This window comes from Lemur catta, chromosome 1, assembly GCF_020740605.2.
Source record: "Lemur catta isolate mLemCat1 chromosome 1, mLemCat1.pri, whole genome shotgun sequence".
NCBI classification, from domain to species: Eukaryota; Metazoa; Chordata; class Mammalia; order Primates; family Lemuridae; genus Lemur; species Lemur catta.
The window spans coordinates 166,822,867-166,849,636 of record NC_059128.1 but is presented as its reverse complement, the minus strand read 5'-3'; the positions used below and the strand labels follow the sequence as shown (position 1 = coordinate 166,849,636).

General features: G+C 35.2%; 1 protein-coding gene across 3 annotated transcripts in view; it reads left to right on the top strand.

Moving 5' to 3' along the window:
• Nucleotides 1-26,770, top strand: part of TOPBP1 (DNA topoisomerase II binding protein 1) — a 72,775-nt gene that overhangs the window by 23,836 nt on the left and 22,169 nt on the right. For all 3 annotated transcript variants that reach the window (XM_045538946.1, XM_045538951.1, XM_045538950.1), the window contains 9 exons: nt 4,473-4,813; nt 5,830-6,002; nt 9,946-10,157; nt 11,760-12,046; nt 19,520-19,693; nt 19,784-19,893; nt 24,509-24,632; nt 25,216-25,362; nt 25,480-25,582. In XM_045538946.1, coding sequence (XP_045394902.1) covers nt 4,473-4,813; nt 5,830-6,002; nt 9,946-10,157; nt 11,760-12,046; nt 19,520-19,693; nt 19,784-19,893; nt 24,509-24,632; nt 25,216-25,362; nt 25,480-25,582 — 1,671 coding nt within the window. The remainder of the gene's footprint in view (nt 1-4,472; nt 4,814-5,829; nt 6,003-9,945; nt 10,158-11,759; nt 12,047-19,519; nt 19,694-19,783; nt 19,894-24,508; nt 24,633-25,215; nt 25,363-25,479; nt 25,583-26,770) is intronic.

Here is a 26,770-nt window from a genome sequence, read left to right as displayed (position 1 = left end):
TTGTATGTTTTTCCCTCTATTGATTTAAAGTTATATATATTATTTATATTTTCAGTGATTATCCTTGGAACTTTAATATGTACCATAACTTAAAATGTAAAGTTAATCAGAATTTTTATCTTCCTCTTGAATAATAAAAGAACCTTAAAACACTTATGTTTAATGATCACAACTACCTACCTCCTCCCATTCTTCAGCATAATCAGCTTCAGTGATTTTGTTGTCTAGTGTTTTCATTGCCTTTTTTAATTTCACAGTTAGGAATTATTATTATTGTTTTATATGGTTAATATTTTTTTATTTACTAACATGTTTAACTATTTCTTTGCTCCTCATTGTTTTTGCATCTGAGACCTCCTTCTGGAATCATTTTCTTTTTTTCTTGAAATAATATCCTTTGGAAATTCCTTTTCTGTTGACCTAATAATGTCTTTATTTTGCCCTTGTCCTTAAAACACTGTTCTGCCTAGTATACAATTCTAGACAGTTACCTTGTTTAAGCACTTTGGAGATATTATTTCATTGTCATCTATCTCTGTGGCTAAGAAGTCACATGTCAATCTTATTGTCATTCCTTTATAGGTAATCTATCTTTTCCCTCTATTTTTTAAGATCTTCCTTTTATTTGTGTCCTAGAGTTTTACCTTTTATTTGTCCTGCTTAGGATTCATTATACTTTCTAAAACTGAGAATTAGTGTTATCTTTGCTTTTTTATTTGTTAGTTCTAGAAATTTTTCATTTATTATCTCTTTGAATGTTGCTTCTCCCCCATTCTCTATATTCCTTTAACTCCCATTTGCTGTTTGTGGGTTACTTAATCTATCCTTCTTATTTTCCATTTTTTGTCTGTAATTTATTATATGTAATTCCTTCAGATTTTTCCCAGATCACTAATTTTCTCCTTCGCTATTTCCTAATCTGTTTAACCCATCCATTGAATTTTCAGTTTTAATAATTAATTTTTCTATTCCTAGAAGTTTTAGTTCTTTTAATAGTTTATATTATATTCATGGTTTTTGTTCTTTATTTCTTGAAACACATTAAACCTATTGCAACATCTGAGTTGGTGGGGGTGTTAATTTTGTCAATTATTGTTTATGGTGCCTAGTTTTCCCATGTGTTTTGTGTTTTTTATTGTAAGCTTGTACTTATTAGGACTCTAGGAATTCTAAGAAACCTGGGGTAAGGGTTTGTTCCTCCAGAAAAGGTTCATGTATAGGTCTGCCAGGTGCCTAGGAGTTTACCAATTCAGTACACCTCTAAGTTAGTTTATTGGCTGGAGGTTTCTTAGACCATCAGGCTAGTGTGAATTTGTACCCTGACTTACTTTAAGAACCAGCCTATGGTGACAAATTCTTAGGAGAGATGTTTTTCTCCTTGAACCCAAGCCAAGTGTACTTGTCATCTCCCTTTGCAGGGTGGATTTGTTGTTTTTTGTTGATTGGTTTTGGTCTATTTATTAAAGGTATTTCCCTTCATGTGTTCTGGGTTTTTGTCCTCAGGGTACACTCTGCTCCACCAAAGGCTTGGCTCCTGTCCCTGGCACGATACCCTCAAATTCCAAGAGTATAGGTTACAAATAGTTGGGCTAGCCATCAGCCCTACTAACCACATAATGGTCTGGATTCATGCTACTACTTCATTTTTAGCCCTTGAGGATTTCCTTTGTTTTCTTTTGAATTTTGCTGTGCGTTTATAAGGACACCTTTAATATTTTATTCTATAATTTGGGGTGCTTTTTAGTGAACTCTCACAAAACCCTTTCAAATATATAGCCTACCATATTTCTAGAAAGAGAATTCCTAACATTCCTTTTTTATGCACACTATTTCTGTTTGTTTTGTATTGCAAAATTGACTTTTATCAAACCATTTTTTTTATGCCTTAGTATTACATCCCATCAGGACATCATCCCAATTTGCTAGGATGCTCTGGTATAAAGAAGTCACAAATTGACTGAAAGCAATTTTATAGATACACTGTCCTTCAGCAAGGGTGCTTGGTAGAGGGCAGGTGATTAGTCTGAAATCTACATTTGTAAGGCAGCTAGTGGTTAACTGACCTTATCAGCATTAAGTGACAGTAAATCGCAGTGGATCCCCAGGCACCTTAGAAAGGATATAATAAAGTATATTTTACAGTTAATTCTTTTTTTTTTCCCTTAAGAGACAGGGTCTCACTCTGTCACCCAGGGTGGACTGCAGTGATGCAATCATAGCTCATTGCAGCCTCAAACTCCTGGCCACAAGTGATCCTCCTGCTTCAGCCTCTCAAAATACTGCGATTACAAGCATGAGTCACCGAGCCTGGCCACGATTAATTCTTAAAGCAAAATTGCTTTTGATTTAAAAGAGCTTTTTCAATAATAGGTTTACCAAGTAGTGTCTGTTGGACTTCTGGGTGAGATCTGTTTGAAAAAGGTATTCTACTACTAAAATAAATGGAAAGAACTGCTATAGAACATGTTAATTTATTATGAGTCTTTAATAACTTCAGAGTTTTACTTATAGTTTCTAAAAACTAAGTATTGGCTGGGTGTGGTGCTCATGGCTATAATCCTAGCACTCTGGGAAACCAAGACAGGAAGATTACTTGAGGCCAGGAGTTCGAGACCAGCCTGAACAATATAACAAGACCCTATCTCTACAAAAAAATTAAAAAAAAATTTTTAGGCATGGTGGCATACACCTGTAGTCCCAGCTCCTCAGGAGGCTGAGGTGGGAGGAGTTCAAGGCTGCAAGTAAGCTATGATTGTTCTACTGCACTGTAGCCTGGGTGAGAGAGGGAGACCTTATCTCAAAAAAAGAGAACTTAGTATTTCTAGTTTGTTTTTATAGTAGTAATCTAAAATTCTACTGGGTTTCTTCTCATCTCACCAGCAATATGCAGACATCAAACAAAGTTATTTTTTTCTCCTAGATGTGATTGCAAAATAATTGTAATTGCAAAAAAGTGTTTTTAACCTTTAAAACAAACTGTTTACATTTTAACAAACTTCTGAAAAACAAATTTTCCAGAATGTTTTATAGTATCATGTCACCTTTATTTCCATGTAAACTTACTCATTCTCATGAGTATTTCTATAAATTGTAAATATACTATTATCCCTTATCCCTTATAGTCTAAAACTGAGGGTTAAAGAGGTTGTAAAAGTAGAACCCAACTGTCTTGTCTTCCTGATAAGTAAATGCTCTAGACAAAACTATGCTTCCTCAGAATGTCAATAAGAGCAATTTAAATACTTAAATTGAGTAGGAGTCCTAAGTTTCTAATATGTATTGGAGTAATTTATTTAAAAATGAAAATGCTAATGTCTTGGACATGAGGATAGAAGAAGGTGGCATTATAACAGTGTTTTGAACTCTGGAGTCAGACTTCGGTTCATATCTCATTTCTTCCACTTAATAATATGACTTTAGGCAAGTTACATAACCTCTTTAAGCCTGATATTCCTTTTGAAGAAAAAGGATATACTGATACTATCCACCTCATAGTTAGCCTGATGTGCGCATTACATACATGTAAAGCACTTAGGCATGGTGCCTATATATGAGTGACTGAATGAATCCTTAAATAGCTGCCAGCCTTGTTGGGATTCCATAAAGTAAGGCAAACTTTTTCTATAAAAGGGTTGACAGTAAATATTTTAGGATTTTGCTGGTCATATCCTGTCTCTGTCACATATACTATTTTGTTTTGTTTTGGCAACCATTTAAAAATGTAGAAATCATTCTTAATTCTCAAACTGTACAAAAACAGGCTGTGGGCCCAATTTGGCCCCTAAACTATAGTTCGCCAGCGCTTGGCACAAAGTGTTGTTACCTTCTGACACAGCACCACTAGAGTTTTCAAAAACACACCATTTTTATTTCTTGAACTTTTAGCCTTAATATAAGTATTTGTTGCATATTAGTGACTGAATGTTTTAGTCAATGACATTTTTACGTAGCTATGTGTTTTTCTTTTATTGCACATCTGTCAGCCAACTTTATCCTAAAATAAAATCGTTGAGACCATTTGCTTGGGTTCTTGATCAGTTGTTGTCTTAAGAAATCTGCATAGACGCTTAGTAACTCCAATTTTAATATGATACATTTTAGGAATTTTAAAGATAGAAGTAATTATGATTCTCTTAGCACATTTATAGTTATTTCCATGTTAAGGGCTTGACATTTATACCACTTGGGCCTGTTAATTCTGTTTCTTCCTTAATGATATTTTTCTCAATTCTATTGTGAATTATCTAAACCAGTTTTGGACTAAGAAGTCCTGCTGAAGCTTCATAATTTTCAACTAATTCAGGTTTGTAGTATGCTAGAAATACTTAGAACTAATGTGATTGCTGTTGTCCTCCCTAATGGAGGAAGTATGGTCAAAATTCCTGGAATCCATGTTACATTAATATCCTTGGCAGGAAATAAACTTTATAAGATAAACTGTCTGTTAGAAAACATTTCTTTTTCTCTTTCAGTTGAAGCTAAGAAGTCTGAAGTTGGGCCCTTTAATGATTCTACTCATGTTGAGACCTTTAATGATTCTACTTACATTTTGCAAGAAGAAAAACAGTCTTCTGTCAGTCATTGTCTCCCTGATGCATCTACAATTACTGAAGAGGGCTTATTTAGCCAAAAGAGTTTCCTTGTTTTGGGTTTTAGTAATGAGCATGAATCTGCTATTGCAAGCGTCATAAAAGAAAATGCTGGAAAAATTATATCCTTTCCGAGCAGAACTGTTGCTGATTATGCTCTGGTTCCCCTGCTGGGGTGTCAAGTAGAAGCAACCGTGGGAGAAGTCGTCACAAATACATGGCTGGTATGAAAACACTGTCGCAGTTGAGATATAGTATTGAAGGATATCTCAGTGCAGGGGGGTTACTGTTTATTCCTTAGGCAGTTCAACTTAGGTGAAATAGTGTTTGGATTTGAGCACTGTCTCAGTTTTGCTTTTAGCAAGGGAAATTCTAAAATACAAAAATGTAGGAGCTACTTTGGCTTGTTCCTGGTGGGGTAGAGGTTACTATTAATATTTCCCGGGGGCCACAGCCTCAACATTCCTTCTTAAGGGTTTACTCCAGGTCATCTCATACTATTTGTCTTTCCTGTTTTCTCACAACCAAAGCATGACATGTGGTTTTGTATATCCCACCTTGTTAGCTCATCACTGGTAACTTCACTATTGATTTTTATTTTACTTTATTTTTATTTTTATTCATTTATTTATTTTGAGACAGAGTCTCACTCTGTTGCCCAGGCTAGAGTGCCGTGGCGTCAGCCTAGCTCACAGCAACCTCAGACTCCTGGGCTCAGGTGATCCTCCTGATTCAGCCTCCCCAGTACCTGGGACTACAGGCATGTGCCACCATGCCCGGCTAATTTTTTCCATTTTTAGTAGAGACAGGGTCTCGCTCTTGCTCAGGCTGATCTCAAACTCCTGACCTCAAGCGATTCTCCCACTTCAGCCTCCCAGAGTGCTAGGATTATAGGCATGAGTTACTGTGCCCAGTCCTACTATTGATTTTTTTTTTAACTTTCCAATAATGGAGAAAAAAAAAAATATAAACTAATACATTGGAAGAAATGAAATTTAAAGCAATATTCAGTAACTCCAGTGATAAATATTACTGATTTTTAATGCCCTAATGTAATGGTGTATATATGTTTCTTTAAATATTGTAATTTGAAATGTATTGAGAATTAGCATAGGTAAGTTTGTATTAAAGTAAAATTTCTTTTCATCAAAACTAAAATTACTGCTCCTATAACTGAAGCATTGTTAACCCCTGGTTGCTTATTTCAGGTTGGCTTTATTGTTTCTTTTATTTTTAAAAGGTTACTTGTATAGACTATCAGACTTTAATGGATCCAAAGTCGAATCCTCTCTTTACACCAGTCCCAGTGATGACAGGAATGACTCCTTTAGAAGATTGTGTTATTTCCTTCAGCCAGTGTGTTGGAGCAGAAAAAGAGTCTTTGATATTCTTAGCAAAGAGCCTTGGAGCAAGGTATGTAGTATTTTCAGTGCATCTGCTATCGTGGTATACCTTTTTATATATTTGTTTTGAATTACTGGAGAGCACTCAGATTACAATTTGCTTGCCATGTCTTTATTATATTTATGAGTGGTGTGTAGGGTATCTTTATGAAGGCTCAAGGTGGCAGAGGGGAAGGTGCTACCAGATAGATGCCTGGCAAACTGTGGGCATTAATGCTTTATTGGATTAGCCACCAGGAAAGGGAATATTTAATGCTGATACCTGGGCCATTACTGAATAAGTGCTTGTCTAAAAATTATATTCTTCCATGTGCCATATGGATGATTTATTCTTTCTCAGCATAATTTCTCTGGTTTGGGGCCAGAAATACAAATGTTAAGTGAGAGCAATGAATACTATGATAGCAAGAAAATGGATTTAAAAGTTACTTCCAAAATCCATATTGACCCAACCTTTAATTGAATATTAGATGGTGGCTGTTTAAAAAAGAAGCAGAACCCTATTATATCAATAAACGTAAATGAACTAAAGTTTTATATTAAAGGTAAAATACTTTTAGGTTAGATCATAAAGCAAAACATGACTATGCTTTTGAACAAGAGACACATCTAAAACAAAGTGATTCAGAGTATTTGGAAGAAACAAAAAGGATGGGCAAAATTTGTTAAGTAAATGCAAACAGAAGAAAAAGTATTACAATTTTACTGTCAGACAAGTTTGAATTCAAATAAAAAGGCATTAAACACAGCCTGGGCAATGTAGTGAGGCCTCATCTCTACAAAAAAAAAAAATTTTTTTAATTAGCTGGGCATAGTGGCACATGCCTGTAGTCCCAGCTACTCAGGAGGCTGAGGCGGGGAGATTGCTTGAGCCCAGGAGTTTGAGGCTGCAGCGAGCTATGATTGCACCACTGCACTCCAGCCTTGGTGATAGAGTAAGACACCATCTCTAAAGAAAATAAATCTTGTTAAAAAGTATTAAACAAGAAAAAGAAGAGTACTGTAAATAAAGAGTGCTGTTCACACTGAAAATAAAATATATATGTACCAAATAGAGCATCATTATCATTTATAGAGCAAAACCAACAGGAGATATAAGGAAGAATCAACAGAAGCATATTACTTGGAGGAGACTTCCTATCTTTTACTCCATGACAGGTCAGATTCACAGAAAACAAGGAAGGGTATAGACTTAAACACATTATTAATTAGATATCTACCCTGAAACAGTGAACATACCTTTTCAAGTGCCTGTGGACCCTCATAAACATTGCCTGTGAGAAAAATTGGCCACAAAGAAAATCTCAGTAATTTCTTTAATGTGGAAAGTGTAGACCATATTCTGTCATCACAGTGCAAAAAAACTAGAAATGAATAGCAAAAACAGAAAATGAAAAGACCCTATCAATTGGAAATTTAAAAACTGGTTTTAATAACTCTTGGTTCAAAGAGGAAATCAAAACCATTTATAAGCTTAGAAGTAGCTGTCAACCCAATAATAACAAGCAACCCATGTCCAGATTATAATCTTAAAATATCAAAATACCATTTCCCGCTAAAAAAAACTAAAGCTTGATGAAATGGTTACTTCCAGATCTGGGGGAGAAAATGTACTGGTAAGTAAAGACTACTGAGGAGGATTGAGTCAAAAGTATCTCCACTGGCCCAAAACAGGAAAATTTTAAGTATCAATAACTGCAGTGTATCTAAACACATCAAATATTGCTTAACTCATGACTTCATAATGATGCCAAACAAACTAAGGTAGTTGGTCACCTTTGCAAGATGCTAGGGAACCAACCCATTATTTTGAAAGCTGGCAAAGGGAAAAGATGAGGTTCTTACCTTGTATTTCCTATACAGTCTGCATCAGGATAGCATGATAGTGGATGAGGCAAAGTTTCCCTTTATGGAGGTATTCCAACAAATAAGAAATGATAGGATTGTAACTCCTAATGAGTGAAAAAAATCTAGGCATTGTACATCAGTAGTTAATCACACAGTAAAGAGACAACAATGCATTATATGCCTCCTAATGAAGGGTACACCACCACCCTGAAGTAGTCTTGCCGGAAAAATCAAACCTCAATCTGATAATGCTTCTCAATCCAAATACCAATTGTTAGGAAATACAGAGAGGAGAGTAAATGGTAAACTATACCCCAGTAATATAACCAGCAAAGTCCAGACTTTGGTACAACTCTATGATATAAACGATCCAGTGTCTTAAATAAATGCATATTAAGGAGGTGGAAAAAGAAAGGGGAACCTATAAGCTAAAAGACATAAACAGAAAACTAAACGTAATCTTTAAGGATGTGTTGTGTGATTAAAGAAGGGTTACCATAAATGTCCAACTGGTGGCTACTAATAAGAGGGGAAGGAAAAAGAGTTGTAGGGCATGTTGCAGAGGTTCTGAGATGGCTAGCAAGATTCTGTCCTCTGACATGGATGGTAGATACAAGGGTCTTCACCTTATAATAATTCATTAAGCTGTATATTTCCTTTTTTGCTGCATTCTGTATTTGAATTATATTAAACAATAAAAAGGTTTTTTCTTAAAACTGTAATTGTGGAAAATAGCAACAGAAATGACAACAGACTCCATTGGATACAACGAAAGCAGTGCTCAGAGAAAAATTCAGTAAAGTGGCTATGCAGAAAAATAATATTCGGAAATCAATGACCTTCATATATACAAATAGCTAATTAAAAGAGCTAATGGAAGCAAAGGCAAGTTCAGCATGAAACTTGGAAGACTTACAGAAAACTTGTAAAATGCTGTTGAAGGGAACAAAATATTTAATAAGATTTGAACAGTAGGAAGGATCTGCATGTTCTTAGAAAAGAAGACTGGTAATCATAAAGAAGTTCCTATCATCCCCTTTGTTAATGTATAAGTTTAACATGATTCAAATGAAAATACCAACAAAATTTTTTTTAGGGAAGGCACTAAGCAAATTTATTCTAAAATTCGTATGAAAATATTAGCAAGCAGGAAAGTCATGAAAATTCTGAAATAAGATAATTGGGATTAGCCCTAACAGTTATTAAAATATGTTTTGTGAAACCTCACTAAATAACAGTGTGGTTATATGTAGTAGAAAATCTAATGAATGAACAACAAGTCTAGTAGAAGACCCAAATACAAACAGGAATTTAGTTTATCTTAAAAGTGACATTTCAAGTTGTTGAGAAACAGATGGCTTATTTGATAAATAGGATTTGATAAAATTGGAGCCTTATCTCAAACCAAAATAAGTACCAAATGGATCAGTGGGTTAAATGTAAAAAGTGAAACTAAGAAAGTGCTAAGAGAGACGTGGGAAACTTAAAAAGCCTTAATAATCAGGAACTAGAACATAAAACCCAGATGTCATAGAAGAAAATGCTGAATTCTGTTTATATCTCAAGTAGTAGACTTCTTTTTCTACCCCGTATTCTCTGTGTTTAGTATCCTGTGATCTTGAGTGAGTCACTTAATTTCTCTGTGTTTTTTCTTACATCTGTAAAATATAATATTTCTCAAATAATTGAGAGAATAGAATGAGATTATATGTGAAAATGCTTTGGCAAGTTGTAGTAGGTTAAAAAAATACATAATGTGTTATTTACACATTTTGCTCCTGTTATTGTTCTGTGCCTCCTTTTGGAAGGAAAGGACAAGGTGGGTGGGTGATGACTAATTAAGGAGGTATTTTTTCTGTTCTTTGAAAGTCTAATTTACTTTTTTTTTTGTAAAAAGTTTATTACAGCAATACATTTTTATCCTAGAATAAGCATTTGTAAGAGAATTAGCTTAATTTAGGATAGAATAAATCAACTTTTAATCAGTGTATATTTTCTTATCCTTACATGAACTCTAACCACACTATTGTATTAGAAACTTTGTTCTAAGTTTGCTGGCTAATTGTATATATGACGATTTGCTTTTCTTTAAATATAAATTTCAGTGTTCAAGAATTCTTCGTTCGAAAAGCCAATGCAAAAAAAGGGATGTTTGCCAGTACACATCTTATATTGAAAGAGCCAAGTGGCTCTAAATATGAAGCTTCAAAGAAGTGGAATTTACCGGCAGTCACTATAGCTTGGCTGTTGGAGACTGCTAGAATGGGAAAGAAAGCAGATGAAAGCCATTTTCTGATTGAAAATTCACATAAAGAAGGTTAATACTTTTATTTTGTTCTTTTATATATGTTTTTACAACTCGATGATTTGTGGGATATAAATGTACCAAAGCTGCTTTTTAGGAAAGGTCATTGATTTCTACTTTTCATGTTGGGTACAGTGAGCCACTGTTGGGCCTTTGTTATTGAGTGATGAAATAAATGTGTGTTCATAGTGCAAATGTTTAATTTGTGTCTGTACTCTCAAGTGTAGGAAGTATCTGAAAAGCTAGTTAGATGTAAACAATGAAAGCTAGAGGATAAACAATAATAGCAGGAGCAATCTAGGGGCTCAGTGTTTGAAGTCCAAAGGTGCGAGCTTGGGTTGTATTTACTATTGGTTTCTTCTTTGGCTGACACTAACACACCATGTAATTAGTGTGCTCTCTCTTCTCTCATCTTTGGGCTTTTGCATTTTTACTCTAGACCACCTCACACTTATGCTGCTCTTCCTCCTTATCTTTTCTCAGCTAAGATGTCACTTTTCCTGGGAAGCCATCCTTGACTCATGAAGTATGACCTTTATCACGCCATAACATTTTGTTCCACCATAGCACCCTGTGTTATCCCTTTTCTAGCTCTTATCCCAGTTCTATAATGCTGGTTTACTTTTGTGTCTCCTTGCTAAACTATAAGCTCCAGAAAGGCAGGGAACGTGCATGTCTTATGAATTATGTATTTCCAGTGTCTGACATTGGACCTGGCATGGAGTAACCATCTAATAAATCTTTTTGTTAAATGTTGGAAAAAGGTAGAAGGAGGAGTGGGAGAATGTAGTAGCCTCTCTTGTAAGATGATGACATCCCTGGGCAAACTTCAGAGACAAATCAGCAGCTTGGAAATTACCTCTCAGAGCCATTACTTTTTTACCCAGACGGACTGGAAATTTTATGACAGAGACAAAAGTGACATTTAGGTCATATTAACACATTAGCTACCATGTGAGTTGTATTTAACTCACGCTAGTTTTGAGCCTGGGGCCTCGTGAAGCATATATGTAGGTCACACATATCTTCACCTTGGGAGCTGCATGAACTATTTTTCAAGTTGCATATAACTCATACAGAAAATGATAAAAACATAAAAAATTTTTCATTAAATTAGAAAGGATCATTTTGTTTTCAAAGTTTTTATTCTATTTTTGTAGAATAAAATGCCATGGCTCCAAGGAAAAAATCTTTTCTTCTAGTGTGGCAGTCAATGTGTTAAAATTCCACTAAGAAGTTTCCAAGAACTTAACTGTAGTTAACTCTGAGTATATGTAATTGCAATTTTCTTTTTACTCTGCTATTGACTAGGGTGACACTGATGTAATTTTTGGCAAATAGGTTCGTTGAGACCATTTTAAAGTATAACAAGATGAAACAGGAAATCCATTTTTATTATTTGTTTCAGTTAATGTGCTTGTATAACTCAACACATATATTAATACATCATCTGGTTTGTTTCTTGGAAAGCAGGCATGTAAGTTTGTGGTTTAAAGAGTACCTAAGGGTTAACATGAAAACTAACAAGATATAAAACATTGCTGCTTGTGTATAGGAAAAAAAAAAGTGGGCCTTAATGGCTCATGTTTCTTTCTTTTCATTTTAAATCTCTAGAACAAAGTTTGGAAACTGAAATAACAAATGGGATGAATCTAAATCCAGATACTCCAGAGCGTCCTGGCGTATACCCAGAAACTCACAGAAAAACAGCTGTTACACCGTTAGATATGAACCGCTTTCAGAGTAAAGCTTTCCATGCTGTGCTCTCACAACATGCCAGACAAGCTTCAGGCTCCCCAGCAATAGGACAGCCACTTCAGAAGGAGCCCTCGTTACACCTGGATACTCCATCAAAGTTTCTGTCCAAGGACAAGCTCTTCAAGCCTTCCTTTGATGTGAAGGTAAGGTTTATAGGAAAAGGTTCCAGAGTTAACAGTTTTGTAAAGTTAAAGCACCAAATTCTGTCACCTCTAAAGTGTAGTATTAATAGTAAATTTTCCAGAAGGCCAGGTGTGGTGGCTCACACCTGTAATCCCAATACTTTGGGAGGATTGCTTGAGGCCAGGAGTTTGAGACCAGCCTAGGCAACGTAGTGAGACCCTATCTCTACCAAAAAAACCCCTTTTATTTAGCTGGGTGTGGTGGTGCATGCCTGTGGTCCCAGCTACTCAGCGACTTGGGAGGCTGAAGCTGGAGGATTGCTTGGGCCCAGGAATTTGAGATTATAGTGACCTATGATTGTGCTACTGTGCTCCAGCCTGGGCTGTAGAGTAAGATCGTGTCTGAAAAAAAAAATTTTTCCAGATACGTTGGCAAGTAGGTTCGTATTATTGAGTCCCGGTATGTATTGAGTCTCAATATATGCACCCAAGGTTGAGGTAACAGCTGTAGATATATATGCTGTGAAATCTGACATCTGGATGCAAGTCCTAGATCTGTCTTGAACTGTATGACTCTAGGCATTTAACATATCTGAGCATCAGTTTCTTTTATACAAAGAGGATAGTAACACTTGCTCTGAAAACTCACAGATTTATTACAAGGATCAAATGAAATAGAATGATGAAATCATTTTATAAACTGTAAAATAATATAAACACATTGCTACATATATATTGATTCTAGGAATACACTGAGGGTTTGCTTTCTGAAATGTCTATATTATCACCTTACTTTTAGAGTATGGGTCTGTTTCTGCAAAATGCATTTGCAAATCAAGGGCTAATGTAACCTTCCAGATGGTTTTCTTTTATTTCCCAAAGGTGATTTTTATCACTTCCTTTTATAGATTTTGGCCTCTAAAGTGGCTCTTCAAACCATTGTTTATGATTTCTTTATCCATGAATCTTTACAAAATTATTGTACCCATTCATCTATTGATGTTTTGCTCATAGGGTGTTAAGAAGCAACATTTTAATAATTTTTACTAATGTTACTGCTTTGGAGTAGACTCATTATAAAGTTTATGGATTGTTCATCATCGAAAAGTAAATATTAATTGATATCCAGGACAATTTTGTCCAAGCTAATTTATGTTTTTATCTTTGGTCAGAATTCTAGTGACCCACAGAAAAAAAAAAAATGTGTCTTTAATATTATGATGAACTTAAAATCCTGAGTTTTTACATGAATTCTCTTTTGAAGTAACATTTTGTGTTGTGATTAACACTTCTGCTGCTATTGCCATAAGAAATAAAGGAAAATCACTATCTTGGGAACTGCTGGATCTAGGATCAAGCCTCTTCTTTGCCTCTTGCTGCCTTTTAAAAGCAAGTCAATCTCCTTGGATTTCATTATTCCCATCTGTAACACATGGAGTAAATCCAGATGATACCTGAAGTCTTATATCTCACAGACTTTTAAAATAATAAATGAAATAATATTGGTAGGCAAAAGAATAGTAGAAATATTTCCAGCCATTCAGACTATTCTTTTTTTGAGACTTTGCAATAAATTTTGCAGTGGAAAGTTGGTATTTCTAAAACAGTCTTAGTATAAAAAAACCACATTTAAAGATTTCATTGTTTAGAGTCATAGTTTATTTAGCAGTGTTTTTTCTCTTTTGGTGGTACATAAATAATGCTTCATCTTATACTCAGTGGTTCTTCAAACTGATGTAATATTGTATATTTAATTCTTTACTCAAAACATAAAAGGGCCATGGAATAATCACAAAATTGGCCATCTGTTAGGCCTCACCAAAAAAGTAATTCACCTCTTATTTAAACTTAATTTTTAATTGATACACATCAGAAAAGTACGATAAATTGTTCTGCTAAATGAAATATTATTGTTAACAGTTGGGAAGCCACTATGCGTGTTCAGATAGAGACCACTGCCAATACCTTAGAATCTTCCCCGTTTCCCTGTCACTGCTTCCCTCCCTCTTCCCTAAAGGTAACGAACACTCTAGACTTCTAATGCTGTAGTTTTGTTATGTTTGTTTTTGACTTTTAAATAGGTAGAATCATAGCATGTATTCTTTTGAGTCTGTTTTGTTATTGTTGTTCAGCCTTCATTTAGGAGATTTGTCCATGTAGCTGCATGTAACTGTAGCTCAATTATTTATTTCATTGTATGAATTTATATAATTTGCCTTTCCAGTCTACTATTCATAGGCATTAAGTTGCTTAATAGTTTTTTGCTCTTACAAAATATATTACTATGACCTTTCTTGTGCATGTCTCTTGGAATCTGTATGCATGTATTACTGTTTGGTATATATCTAGAAGTGAAATTACTGGGATGTTTTTCAACTTTAGTAGAGAATGACAAACTGCCAAAGTGGTTGTTGTATCAGTGTATACTTCCCACAGTAAGTGTATTGAGAGTCCTTAGTCTTTCTTATCATTGCTGATACTTGGTATTATAAGTTGTTTTATTGTACTTTTTACTTCAAAATAATTTCTAACTTACAAAAAGTTGCAAAATAAAAATAGTTATAAGGAATATCCATTATATCCTTTACTCAGATATATAGTGTTTTCATTATTATTTTTTAGAAATGTTATAATTTCTGTTGTGTTTCCCCTTTAACCCAAAGTCTAAATTTCCAGGTGGAAGGACTTTTTTGTTTCATTTTAAATTTCTAGTTTTACTGCAGTGTGGTCAGAGTCTTTGTAATATTTTTACCTGACAGAACTTAACAGTGTTATTTTTGTGCCCTGGTATATGACTGATTTGGGGAATATTCCTTGAGAAGACAATTTATTCTCTATCATGAGGGTGTAGCATTTGATATATATCCAAAATATCTAACTTACTGATTACATTGTTTAGATCTTTTATAGCCTTTCCTATTTTTTGTTCATTTGACCTGCCTTATATTAAGAGGTGTTTTCAAGTTTCTTATATTGGTGTGTTTCTGTTTCTCCTGGCGTCTCGTGTGTGGTTTTGGTTTTAAATAAGTAGTTCCTTGTTAATTGGTGCATAGGTATTCATAACTTGTTATGTTAGTTGGAATGTGGAATGTGGCTTTTAGCGTTATAAATTATCTGGCTGGGCATGGTGTTGAGCACCTGTAGCCCCAGCTACTTGGGAGGCTGAGGTGGAAGAATCACTTGAGCCCAGGAGTTCGGGGCTCATAGCAGTGAGCTATGATCACACCATTACACTCTAGCCTGGACGACAGAGCAAGACTTTGTAAAAAATTTTTTAAAAACCCCCAAAATATTATAAATTGTCTCTTGCCTCATTTAATGCTTTTGCCTTGAAGTCTACTTTGGAATCAGGATTTCAATCCCTGCTCTCTTATAGTTTTCATTTACTTCATAAATTGAGTGTTCCTTCATTTTTAGCCATTTTGCATTGCTGTGTTTTAATTTTATCTCCTCTATATAGCACAGAGTTGGGTTTCCCTTTATTCACCAAGCTGAAAATCTTTTTCTTTTAATTAGATAAGTTAAGCCTACTCACATTTAATATGACTTATATTTGGTCTCACTTCTGTCATATATTATGTTGTAATTAACTTGTGATTATGTTATATATATATTGATACTATGCCTCTTCGCTTGGTGTGTCTTCTTTATTTCCTTTTGATATTAGGAAAGGGGTTTGTTTTGTTTACTCTCATCGTTACCATTGTATTAATACTTTTTAGGGTGCCTGTAATCCCTCTTCTCCTCACTTAACCTTTTATTGTTTGTGAGTTTTAAATGTTTTTTGACCTCTACTAATTGCCTCTATAACATTCAGTTATCTTATTCTATTTCCCCCTTTTCTTTCTTCTATTGTTAATTGCATTTTTTTTACTTTATCAGAAAAGAAAATGTTGATATATTTTTCAACCCATTGACCTCACCCTTGTTTTGGTCTTAACTTTACAACTGAATATATGAAATGCTCACTGTCCTTTGTGAAGCTTTCCTGTCGTCTTTTGGCAGGATGAAGTTCACCCTTTAGTAGATTCCTTAGAAAGGGCACATGTATACAGAATACATTGAGTTCTGCACTTTTAAAACTTATACTGTGGCCTTGACTGTTCAACAGATTGTTCGGATGTACTATTCTATTCTTGGTCTGCAAGTTTTTTGTTTTTTGGTTTTTTTTTTCCTTCTTGAGTTTGCTGAAAATGCTCCTCCACTGCTGCCTTGCTTTGTGTGTGTTGTTGTTGAAAAAAATCTGATGCCAATCTAATTATCTTATCTTTGTAAGTTATTTCATCTTTTTTGCCTGGAGGCCATGTGGATTTTTCTTTTATCTTTAAGGTCCAATAGTTTTATAAGAATATATCTACGATATTAAGAATTCTCAGTTTTTCACAGTACATGGTGGGTTTTTAAATGTTTAAGATTTGGTTCCTTTCCATATTTTTGGTCTGAGAGATACGGAGGATGGAATTGCCAATGAACTGAGTCGAGTAGAACAGGTTGGGATTGGAGCCTAAAGGTCAAGACTTAATGCTTTAGGCACATTAAGTTTGAGATGCATGTTAGATAGCCATTCCCCTAAAGTTTGGAGAATGGTCTGGGCTAGAGATAGAAATTTGGGAATCTGAGTTTGTAGGTAATATTTAAAGCCATGTGGTAAAAGAGAGTAGGAGAAGGCAAAGAAGAAAAGAGTTCTAAGAAGCACCTTGAGGTGGTCACCTTTAGAGGAGGAACCAGCAAAGGAAACTGAAAAGGAGCCACCAGGAAGGGAGGAGGAAAGCCTAGAGATTGTCTTAGAGGCCAAGTAAGAAAAATATTTCAAAGAGGAAGGAGGAGTTAACTGTGCCCAGTGCTGCTCAAAGATCAAGAAAGGTTTGGACAGAAAATTGGCCACTGGAATTTGCATTAGGGAGGTCAGAAGTAATCATAGCAGTAAGGGTTATGGTGGCATGGTGGAGGGGCAAGCTGGTGTGGGTTCATAAGGGCATGTAAGAAGAATTGGAGGCATTGAGTGTACACAATGCTTTTGAGGAGTCTTGCTGTAAAGGGGAGTCAAGAAATGGAGTCGTAGCTATAGGGCAAAGTGAGGTCAAAAGAAGATGGTTTTGTTTTTAAGAGAGAAGAAATACTGTTTAGGCTGGTCTGTGTGCAGTGGTGTTTACAACTAATTGATCACAACCAGTTAAAGATAACTTCATGCCTTCTCTACTCGCACTGCTTCACTTGACTAGACTAAAAAATTAAAAAATAGAAAAAAACTTTTTAAATAAGAAATACTGTTTATATGTCATTGTCGCTGATCCAGTTGGGATCCAATTAATGATGCAAATGAGAGAAGGGAGAATTGCTGGAGCTACTTCCTCAAGTTTGTGAGAGGGATCAGGACCTGGTTCTTAAGTGGAGGAAAGTATCAGGAGGGAAGCAGTGTTTATGGTGCAGGTGCTGAGGGCAGGTAGAGGTGGTATGGGAGCTTCTTATTTTTATGTATGAGGAATGTTCTAAAATGCTTTGAAGAAATTTGGAAAAATAAAACTTTAGCATATAGAAAGACTTACCATGTTCTTGCAAAATAGATTAAGCGTTGTAAAGACCTATAAAGGTAATGTAGATTCAGTCAAAATGCAAGCAGAAATACAAAAAATCTGAAAAGAATAATTAGGGTAGGCACTAGCCCCGCCAGTTGTTAAAGCCTCCTGCACAGTTGCAATAAGTAAAGCAGCTTGTTATTGTCATCTGAGTAATCAAATCAGTGCACAAGATTATACACCTTAGAAAGGGGAATTTATGTGATGAAGGTGGCGTTCAGATCAGACAACTAGGTAGCTATCTGAGAATACATTTGGGATTAAAGCTCACACTTTACATCAGAATAAATTTTAGGTGATCAGATATTTATTTATTTATTTTTTTCTTTTTCTTTTTCTTTTTCTTTTTCTTTTTCTTTCTTTCTTTCTTTATTTTTTTGAGACAGAGTCTCACTTTGTTGGCTGGGCTAGAGTGCCGTGGTGTCAGCCTAGCTCACAGCAACCTCAAACTCCTGGACTCAAGCTATCCTACTGCCTCAGCCTCCCAAGTAGCTGGGACTACAGGCATGCGCTACCATGCCTGGCTAATTTTTTCTATATATATTTTTAGTTGTGCATATAATTTCTTTCTATTTTTAGTAGAGACGGGGTCTCACTCTTGCTCAGGCTGGTCTCGAACTCCTGAGCTGAAACTATCCACCCGCCTCAGCCTCCCAGAGTGCTAGGATTACAGGCATGAGCCACTATGCCTGGCCCAGATATTTAGATGTAAGAAATGAAGCCATAAAAATTCCAAAACAGGTCTTAAATTTATTTGTTTTAAATAATCTCAGTGTGGTGAAGTCCTTTCAAACTGTAACATACCCCCTAAAAGAAATTAAAAATTCATCTGAATTTGACAGCATTAAAAAATTCTCCATGGTAAAAATTTGACTTTGACAAATGATAAATTATGAACAAATATGTGGATATTAGATCACAGTGGTTATGTGTACATATAAATTCATACATAGTAATATAAAAATACATTCATACAAGTGAATATTTAAAAGACTAGCAATCCATTGGAAAAATGGGCAAAGGATAGGAAAAGATGGTTGTCACAAATTATACATGCATAAATATATTTAACCTCATTCAGTATAAGAGAATGGGAAATTAAAGCATACAGATAAAAATTTTTAGCCTGTCAGATTAGCAAAAAAGAAAAATTTGATTACATACTGTGCTGTCAAGCATGTTTGGAAACACACACTCCTCTCATACTTTGCTTATGAGAATGTCAACATTGGTAGATATATTTTGCTTATAAAGCTCCCTTTACTCTTGTATGTGCAATAGGGTATGTGCACAAGGTTATTCGTTGCATTGTTATACTAGCAAAAGATTGTTAACCTAAATGCTCATCAGTAGGACACAGGGTAAATACATTCTGATATATACATGGAATAATATGCAGATGTGAAAGAGAATGAACAAGCCACTTGGACAACAGGAGCTTCCTTTCAGGAGGGAACTGTGAGTGGCTTGGGTATAGGAATGTATTTTGTACTTTTGAAGATTTTTTTACAATTCTCAGGTCATTCTGGCTTTTTAACCTTATCTTGCTTATATCCATCCTTGCTTACTTGTTTCTTTCTGTGTTTTTTTGCAACTTCAATTCTAAGATTCAGGAAAATATGGCAAGCACTGCTGAAAACGTACGCTTGTTATTCTCTTTGAACCAACATGCTAGACAGTATGGGATTTTTTTTCACAGTATATCGATGATAGTTTGTTCTTTTTATTGTTGTTTGGAGGAAAACCAGAGGGGGTTAAACTGTAATCCGTTGATTTGGAAGGTTATCCCCCTTCTTTCTGTTTAACCCCTCTCTTTTTTTCTTCTTCCCTACTCTGTTGCCCCCTCTTGCCTTCTCTCCCCGCCTTTTCCTTTCTCTCCTCTTTTCTCCCTCTCTTTCTGTCTCCTCCATATGTATAGGACGCACTCGCAGCCTTGGAAACTCCAAAAGGTCGTAGCCAACAGAAAAGGAAGCTGAGTACACCGCTCTCAGAAGTCATTGTCAGAAACTTGAAGCTTGCTTTGGCAAATAGCTCTCGAAATGCTATTGCTATTTCTGTCAGCCCTCAACTGAAGGACACCCGGTCAGAGAAGGTAGGATCAGCTGTCTTATGAAAAGGAGGCTTTAGATAAAACATTTCAAACAATAATGGCTTATCTGTTTCTTTTATTTTTCATGGGCAGGAAGAAGCTCCAAAGCCACTTCACCAGGTAGTGATATGTGTTAGTAAAAAACTCAGTAAGAAGCAGAGTGAACTAAATGGGATTGCAGCCTCGCTAGGAGCAGATTACAGGTAGTTGGCACATTTTTCTGTTGGGTGGTGATACAGCCTAAATTTTTAAGGAAACCTAAACCCATGTGAACATCTACAATGAAACATTTGTTTTTTAATGTGTATTATCTTCAAAATCTCTCCAGTTGACTTTTAACTTACCACATCCTTTGAAAAGACCCTTATATGTGTATTTTTTAGGTATATTCAACAAATATTTGAGAACCTATTTTTGTGCCACTCACTATCTAGAAACTTGGGATCCATAAATGATCAGTACAGTCTAAAAGAATTCCTGTCTTCAAGGAGTTTATATCCTGGTAATACATCTGGTTCTGAAATGAAGTTTATTTTTACCTTAGTGATTTTAGATTAGCTCTTCTGTGAGTGGTACTGAGTACTCTAGCAACCCTCCTGTAGTAAAATGGTCTTTTTTGAGCATGTTTCAATTTGTATTAATATCATTTTTAAGACTTTGGAGACATAGATTTTCAGATCTGCCCTCAACCTGACAGCCTAAAGTAGAGACAAATCTTCAACACAAATGGCATCAGTATCAGGGACTGAGCGACTCTTGCATATCCTATGCTGTCCTGAGTTGAGCGTACTCCTCCACTGTTGTAGTGCTAGCTTTGTTGACCACTTGTGGCCAGCCATTGACAGGCAGTGTAATGGTTGGTTTTATAAATAATGAATGGTTTGAGGAATGTGAGTAGTTTCATCTTTCCCTTTGGTAAGTCTTATCTCAGGTAGTTTTCTATTTGATAAAGAAATTAGGTCAGGAGAATATATTAATAAATATAAAATTTACCTGTAATTGTTATAAGCATCTTGGTGTTTGATGCATCCATTGTGGAATAGTGAAGCTTTCTTATAACTACCTTATTATATAATATCTACTGTTATATAATTATTATTATATATTTATATTACCCATTGCCAGTTGCTGAGTAGTATTTCATTCTCACAATAGCCCTATGACAAATGTGTGTGTGTATATATATGTATATATATATTTGTCAAAATTGAATGCTTCTTTGGATTTTCTGTTTGGATGTGGACTTGATATAAGACTTAAAAGGGACCATTTAGGATTATGTTTCTTTAAGATTTAAAATGACAGTCCTCTCAATGTAAAAGTAGAGCTGGGCATGGTAACTCACACTTGTAATCCCAGCATTTTGGGAGGCTTAGGGCAGGAGGATTGCCTGAGACCAGGAGTTTGAGACAAGCCTGGGCAACACAGCAAGACCCCTTTTCTAAAAAAAAAAAAAAATAGAAAAATTAGGTGGGCATGGTAGTGTGCACCTGTAGTCCCAGCTACGCAGTCATCTGAGGCAAGAGGATCACTGGAGCCCAGGAGTTTGAGGTTGCAGTGAGCTATGATTGTGCCACGGCACTCTAGCCTGGGCAACAGAGCAAGACTTGGTCTCAAAAAAAAAAGAATTTATTATTCAAATTCCTAAATAGAATTTAACTGTTGAATTGCATTAAAGTTTGCATTATATCTCTTCCTGAAATGGATTTTTTGAATTGGTAATTGATAGAAGGGGAGAACCTTTTAATATGCAGAGGTTTTGATATTTATGTGTTCATAGGGTAACCAGTTCTCATGTGAAGTTGTCCCAAATGTTCCCTTCCATTATATAGGACTAGACCATGCTGAAGAGATATCTGATAATGCCTCCCGCCTTCAGATATCTAGGCCAGATCTTCTCAACACATCAGATGCAGCATCCCCATTTTATTACAGATATTTGTGGAACATTCCTTCTACTAAAATGAAATTATAAGTATAACCTACCTACTTTTATAACTTTAAAAAGTAAAAGACAATATTATACCCTGTGGTGCATAGGAGAAATGGCACATAATAATAGAAAGAATATATGTTCAGCATATAAATGCTTGAGCATGACTATACCAGAAGACAATTGGGCATTAGTACGTTTGCATACCTATGTAAACTCACCTCAAATGCAACAGTCCCAAGGCTGAGACAGATTTGGAGGCTTAGATATCATGAGTAGCTTTCTCTTGGTAATAGGACTTCATTGACAGTTGTTCGTGATTTTGCTAAGTTCCAAATTAAGCAAAGTACAGTCTTCCATCAATTTATACGGTAGTTGCATTTTTAGAATATTAATGTATATTAAAACTGCAAAAAAGAACTTGTGTTTATATGTAAAACAGGTTCTAGATTCATCTAATTATAAACAACTTTTTTTTACATAGGTGAATTTGTCACAATATTAGAATATGATGCAAGATGTGGGATAATTGTATGTATGACTGTTCCCCAGAATTTCTAGCATACCTGTACCTTACCCACTACATGCTAGTAGCACCCTCCAACATATGAACACATTGTAACCATCTAAAATCACCCCCACAAATTTCCAAAATAGCTCCTAAAGTAACAGTTTTGCTGAAAGCAAAGAGTCTGTGGGTTGGTCATCTGGTTTTGTAAAGAAAATTTTATTGGAACACAGCAATGCCCAGTCATTTACATATTGTCTGTGGCTGCTTTCATATACAAGGCAAGAGTTGAGTACTTGGAAAAGAGATTGTTTGGCCTATGATGCCTAAAATATTTATCATCTGGCCTTCTTTAGGAAAAAATTTGCCAGCCCCTCATGTCAACTGTCCACAACTACCGACAGTCTGTTCTTAAAGGAACTCTGAACTAAAACTAAAAATTCAGAGTTTCTTGTTTATCTTATTATCATAGTGGGGTTGACTAGTAAACCAAGTTGATTAAGGCAAAAATCCTCTATTTCTCTAAATTATCTTGATAATTTATTTACATCCACGGCAGAAATAGTTATTAGGAGGACTGACAACTAAATTAGGCAAGGTATATTTTTAATGTTATTTTTAAGGATTCACGAACAGTAGGGAATGAATACACGTTTATAATATAATTTAGGAGGAAATATTACACCCTAATCCACTTAACTTGGTTACTTAAAAGTTTCAAATGTGTAGTCCCAACTACTCGGGAGACTGAGACGAAAGGATCACTTGAACCCATGAATTTGAGACCAGCCTGGGCAATATAGCAAGACACCACCTCAAAAAAATTTTAATTTTTAAGATTTTTAATTTATTTTTGTAGAGACTAGGTCTCCCTATGTTGTCCAGGCTGGTCTTGAACTCCTGGCCTCAAGTGATCCTCCTGCCTCAGCCTCCCATAGTGCTGGGATTAGATTATTTTTCCTAGTGAGGAGAAAGAATGTTGAAGGGGAAGAATCGGGAGATCATAGCATAATATGATAGTTAAGAGTATGGGATTTGAAGGCAGACTTGCTCTACCACTTACTGAATATCCTAGAATAGGGTATTTAACCATGTCCCTCAATTCTCCTATCTGTAAATGGATACAGTAATACTAGTGTTTTAGGATTGTTGTGAGGAATGGATGAGATAATGATGTGTAAAATACATAGTCTGTTGTGGGCCATATATGTATAGTGACTGCAAACAACTGGAGGACAGATTGGATGTTTTGCCATTTATTAATTTGAAAATACAGGCAATTCCTGGGTCACAGACAACCCTACTTATGGTGTTCCATGCTTATGAACGAGCTCCCAAGGCTTCCCAGGCTCCCTGTAAGGATAATTTATAATTAAATTAATAATCCAGAGACGACTACTTTCTTCCACATATGTAAACAAACCCACATGGCATAAGCAGTTAGTTGGTGCAGCGTCTTTACACTAGCAGCCAGTCTCATTGTTTACAGTCACTTACCCACAGCATCACTTTTGTCTTAACTTTTTTATTCGATTTTTTGAGTCTGTGTTTAGCCCTGTGACCATGCCTCCAAAGCGAAAGTCCACTGCAAGTCTAGGTGAACCTGCAGTGAGTAGAAAAGTGATTACAATGGAAACAAAAGTAGAAATAATTAAGAGTTCGTAGAAAGGCCAGATGCCATCGTTCATTGGGAAAGCGTTAGGCTTCAGGGCACTCGACTATTGGAACAATTACAAAGGATAAAGTGAGAATGGAACTTGTGAAAGGCAATGCTCCAATGAGACCATCAGTTATTACTAAGAAGTGTAGCAGATTAATTATTGAGATGGAAAGTTTATTGATTTGGTTAGAACATCAAAATAAGCATAACATTCCTATTAGCTTAGGAATTATTAAATAAAAGAAAGAGCACAATATTTTCTGTAACTTATTCTTAGTACAGGAGTATTATTACAGTATTGCACTGTATTATTATTACCACATATGAGCCATTATAGTATCTTTATTATTACTGTATATATGCTGTTCATCAGGGATCTGAGTTACATACAAATCTGACCTAAAGATTTCTCAGGAACGTATCTATCCTGGGACTGCCTGTACCTTTATTGTTAATATAAAGTGATACTCATTATAAAAGAAAATTGAAACAATTCAGAAAAATATAAAGAAGAATGTAATATTTTAAAGAATATCTTTCTAAACCTCTTTCTACAAAAAATTAATCAAAAAAAGTAAAGCCTGTCATTTTAATGTTCTTATCCTAGGTTCTGAAAGTTTTTTGAAGGTCAGAATATTCTGTTCATACTGAACGATCATCGTAAACTAATGTGGATATTTCTCTTAGTTATTCTTTATTTGTATTTGGTTGTTAAAGGTGGAGTTTTGATGAAACAGTGACTCATTTTATCTATCAAGGGCGGCCAAATGACACTAACCGCGAGTATAAATCTGTAAAAGAAAGAGGAATACACATCGTTTCAGAACACTGGCTTTTAGATGTAAGCAATACTTTTCCTTCTCTGTTAACTGAAAATGTATACAAACATTTTTTCAGAGCACAAATTCAGGGTTTCAGTGTACATAAACAAGTTTGATAATCTTGTTTAACTGTGTACATCTGATTTCTTTGCCATCAAAAACTTAAGCACTTTAGTACTTAAATACTTAACAAATCCTTAATGGATGTTCTTTCTGATTCTCCCAACTCCTTTCACTAATTAAAAATGATATGAATAGAAATCTTATAATGATTTGAGGAAAATTAATTTAACATACCAATACAGTTTAGAACTGTGTTTCATTTCTTTTTTTTCTGGGTATACCCTGGAGTATAATTGATAACTTAGCAAAAGCACAGAAATAGAATTAGATTGTATACTTTGGTGGATATGACATTTAAAAAGTGAGGACAGTTTGTCATTTGTATCATGAGAATTTCTCAATGTAAACTACTTTTTAAAACTTTGATTTTGTGAACTTTTGCCATCTTACAATATAATGTATTGGTTGTCCTTATCCTTCTTGACATCTTCTATTCATCAAGATTTTTCAGTTGTTTTAAAGCACACCATTATATTGCAGTGTGCCCAAGAGTATAAACATCTTCCTGAGTCTCTTTATCCACATACTTACAATCCCAAAATGAGCTTGGATATCAGTGCGGTGCAAGACACCAGACTCTGTAATAATCGACTCCTCCCAGCTGCTTCTACAACAAAGGATGATGAGGTAAGTAATATAGATGATACATTTACCCCCTCCAAAGCTGAATTTGTAATCACATATTGCTATGAAAACTTACACAGTAGCTTGGTTTGAGAAATTGTCATTTTTCTCTCTCAATAGCCAGACCATTTGCCTTTAGAAGAAAACGATGTAGGCAACATAACAAGCAATAACAAAGAATCAGCACCACCACATGGAAATGGAAGGAATGACTGTAAAGGAGGTAAAATATTTAAATTACAAAAATTTTTTACAAATATATATCTTTCGTACAGAATGCTTCCTTTATTATCAGATGGAAAAATAAAATTCTTTTCTATGTTGCTAAAAACAAGCAACACATGTATTGAGGATTGATTCAAAGTTCCAGGCTGATCATTAAATGATAATTTGTGAAGCTTTAAGTGATTTAAGTGTGAGGCTTGTGAGATTTATGGAACTGGTTGTTTTACAGAGTTAGTGTGATATAACTTATTCCATTAAAAGTAGGTGGAAAAAGATGATAAAAAAACAAAAAAAGTAAGTGGAGTTGATGATCTTTTAAAAATTGTTCTTTGGTGCAGTTCTTTTCAATGATTTTTAGAAAGTTTTATTATATGTACAACAAAACCATGTGAATATGTTATTATTAAAATATAAAGTTTCAGAAGGAGGTATGAAGAGTTTCTCTGACTCTTATTCTCCAGCCTCCCAATGCTATTAGTATCTTGTTTATTCTTCTAGAGCCATTTATGCGTATACAATCATAAATGTTTGTTCCTTCCCCACTTTTAAAAAAATACATAAATGGTAGACTACTATACATGTTGTTTTATACCAAAGATAAATATAGTCATCCCTTAGTAACTGCAGGGGATTGGTTCCAGCACCCACTTTGGATACCAAAATCCACAGATGCTCAATTCCCTTATATAAAATGGCATAGGATTTGAATAGAACCTATGCACATCCTCCCATATACTTTATTTTTTAGTTTTTTGGGGGGGGGGGGGCGGAAGACAGGGTTTTGCTCTGTTGCCTAGGCTAGAGTACAGTGATATGATCATAGTTCACTGCAGCCTTGAACTCCTGGACTCAGGTGGTCATCATACCTCTGTCTCCTGAATAGCTGGGACTATAGGTGCACACCACCACGACCAGCTAATTTTTTTTTTTTATTTTTTTGTAGAGACAGGGTCTCACTATGTTGCCCAGGCTGGTCTGGAATTCCTGGCCTCAAGCCATCCTCCCATCTTGGCCTCCCAAAGTGCTGGGATTATAGGTGTAAGTTACTGTGCCTGGTCTTTTTTTTTTTTTTTTTTTTTTTTCAAATATTTTTCATCATAATTGGTTGAATCCACAGATAGAGAACTTGTATGCACAGATACAGAGGGCTAACTGTTTTGAAGAACCACTGGGGAAAGTCAGACAC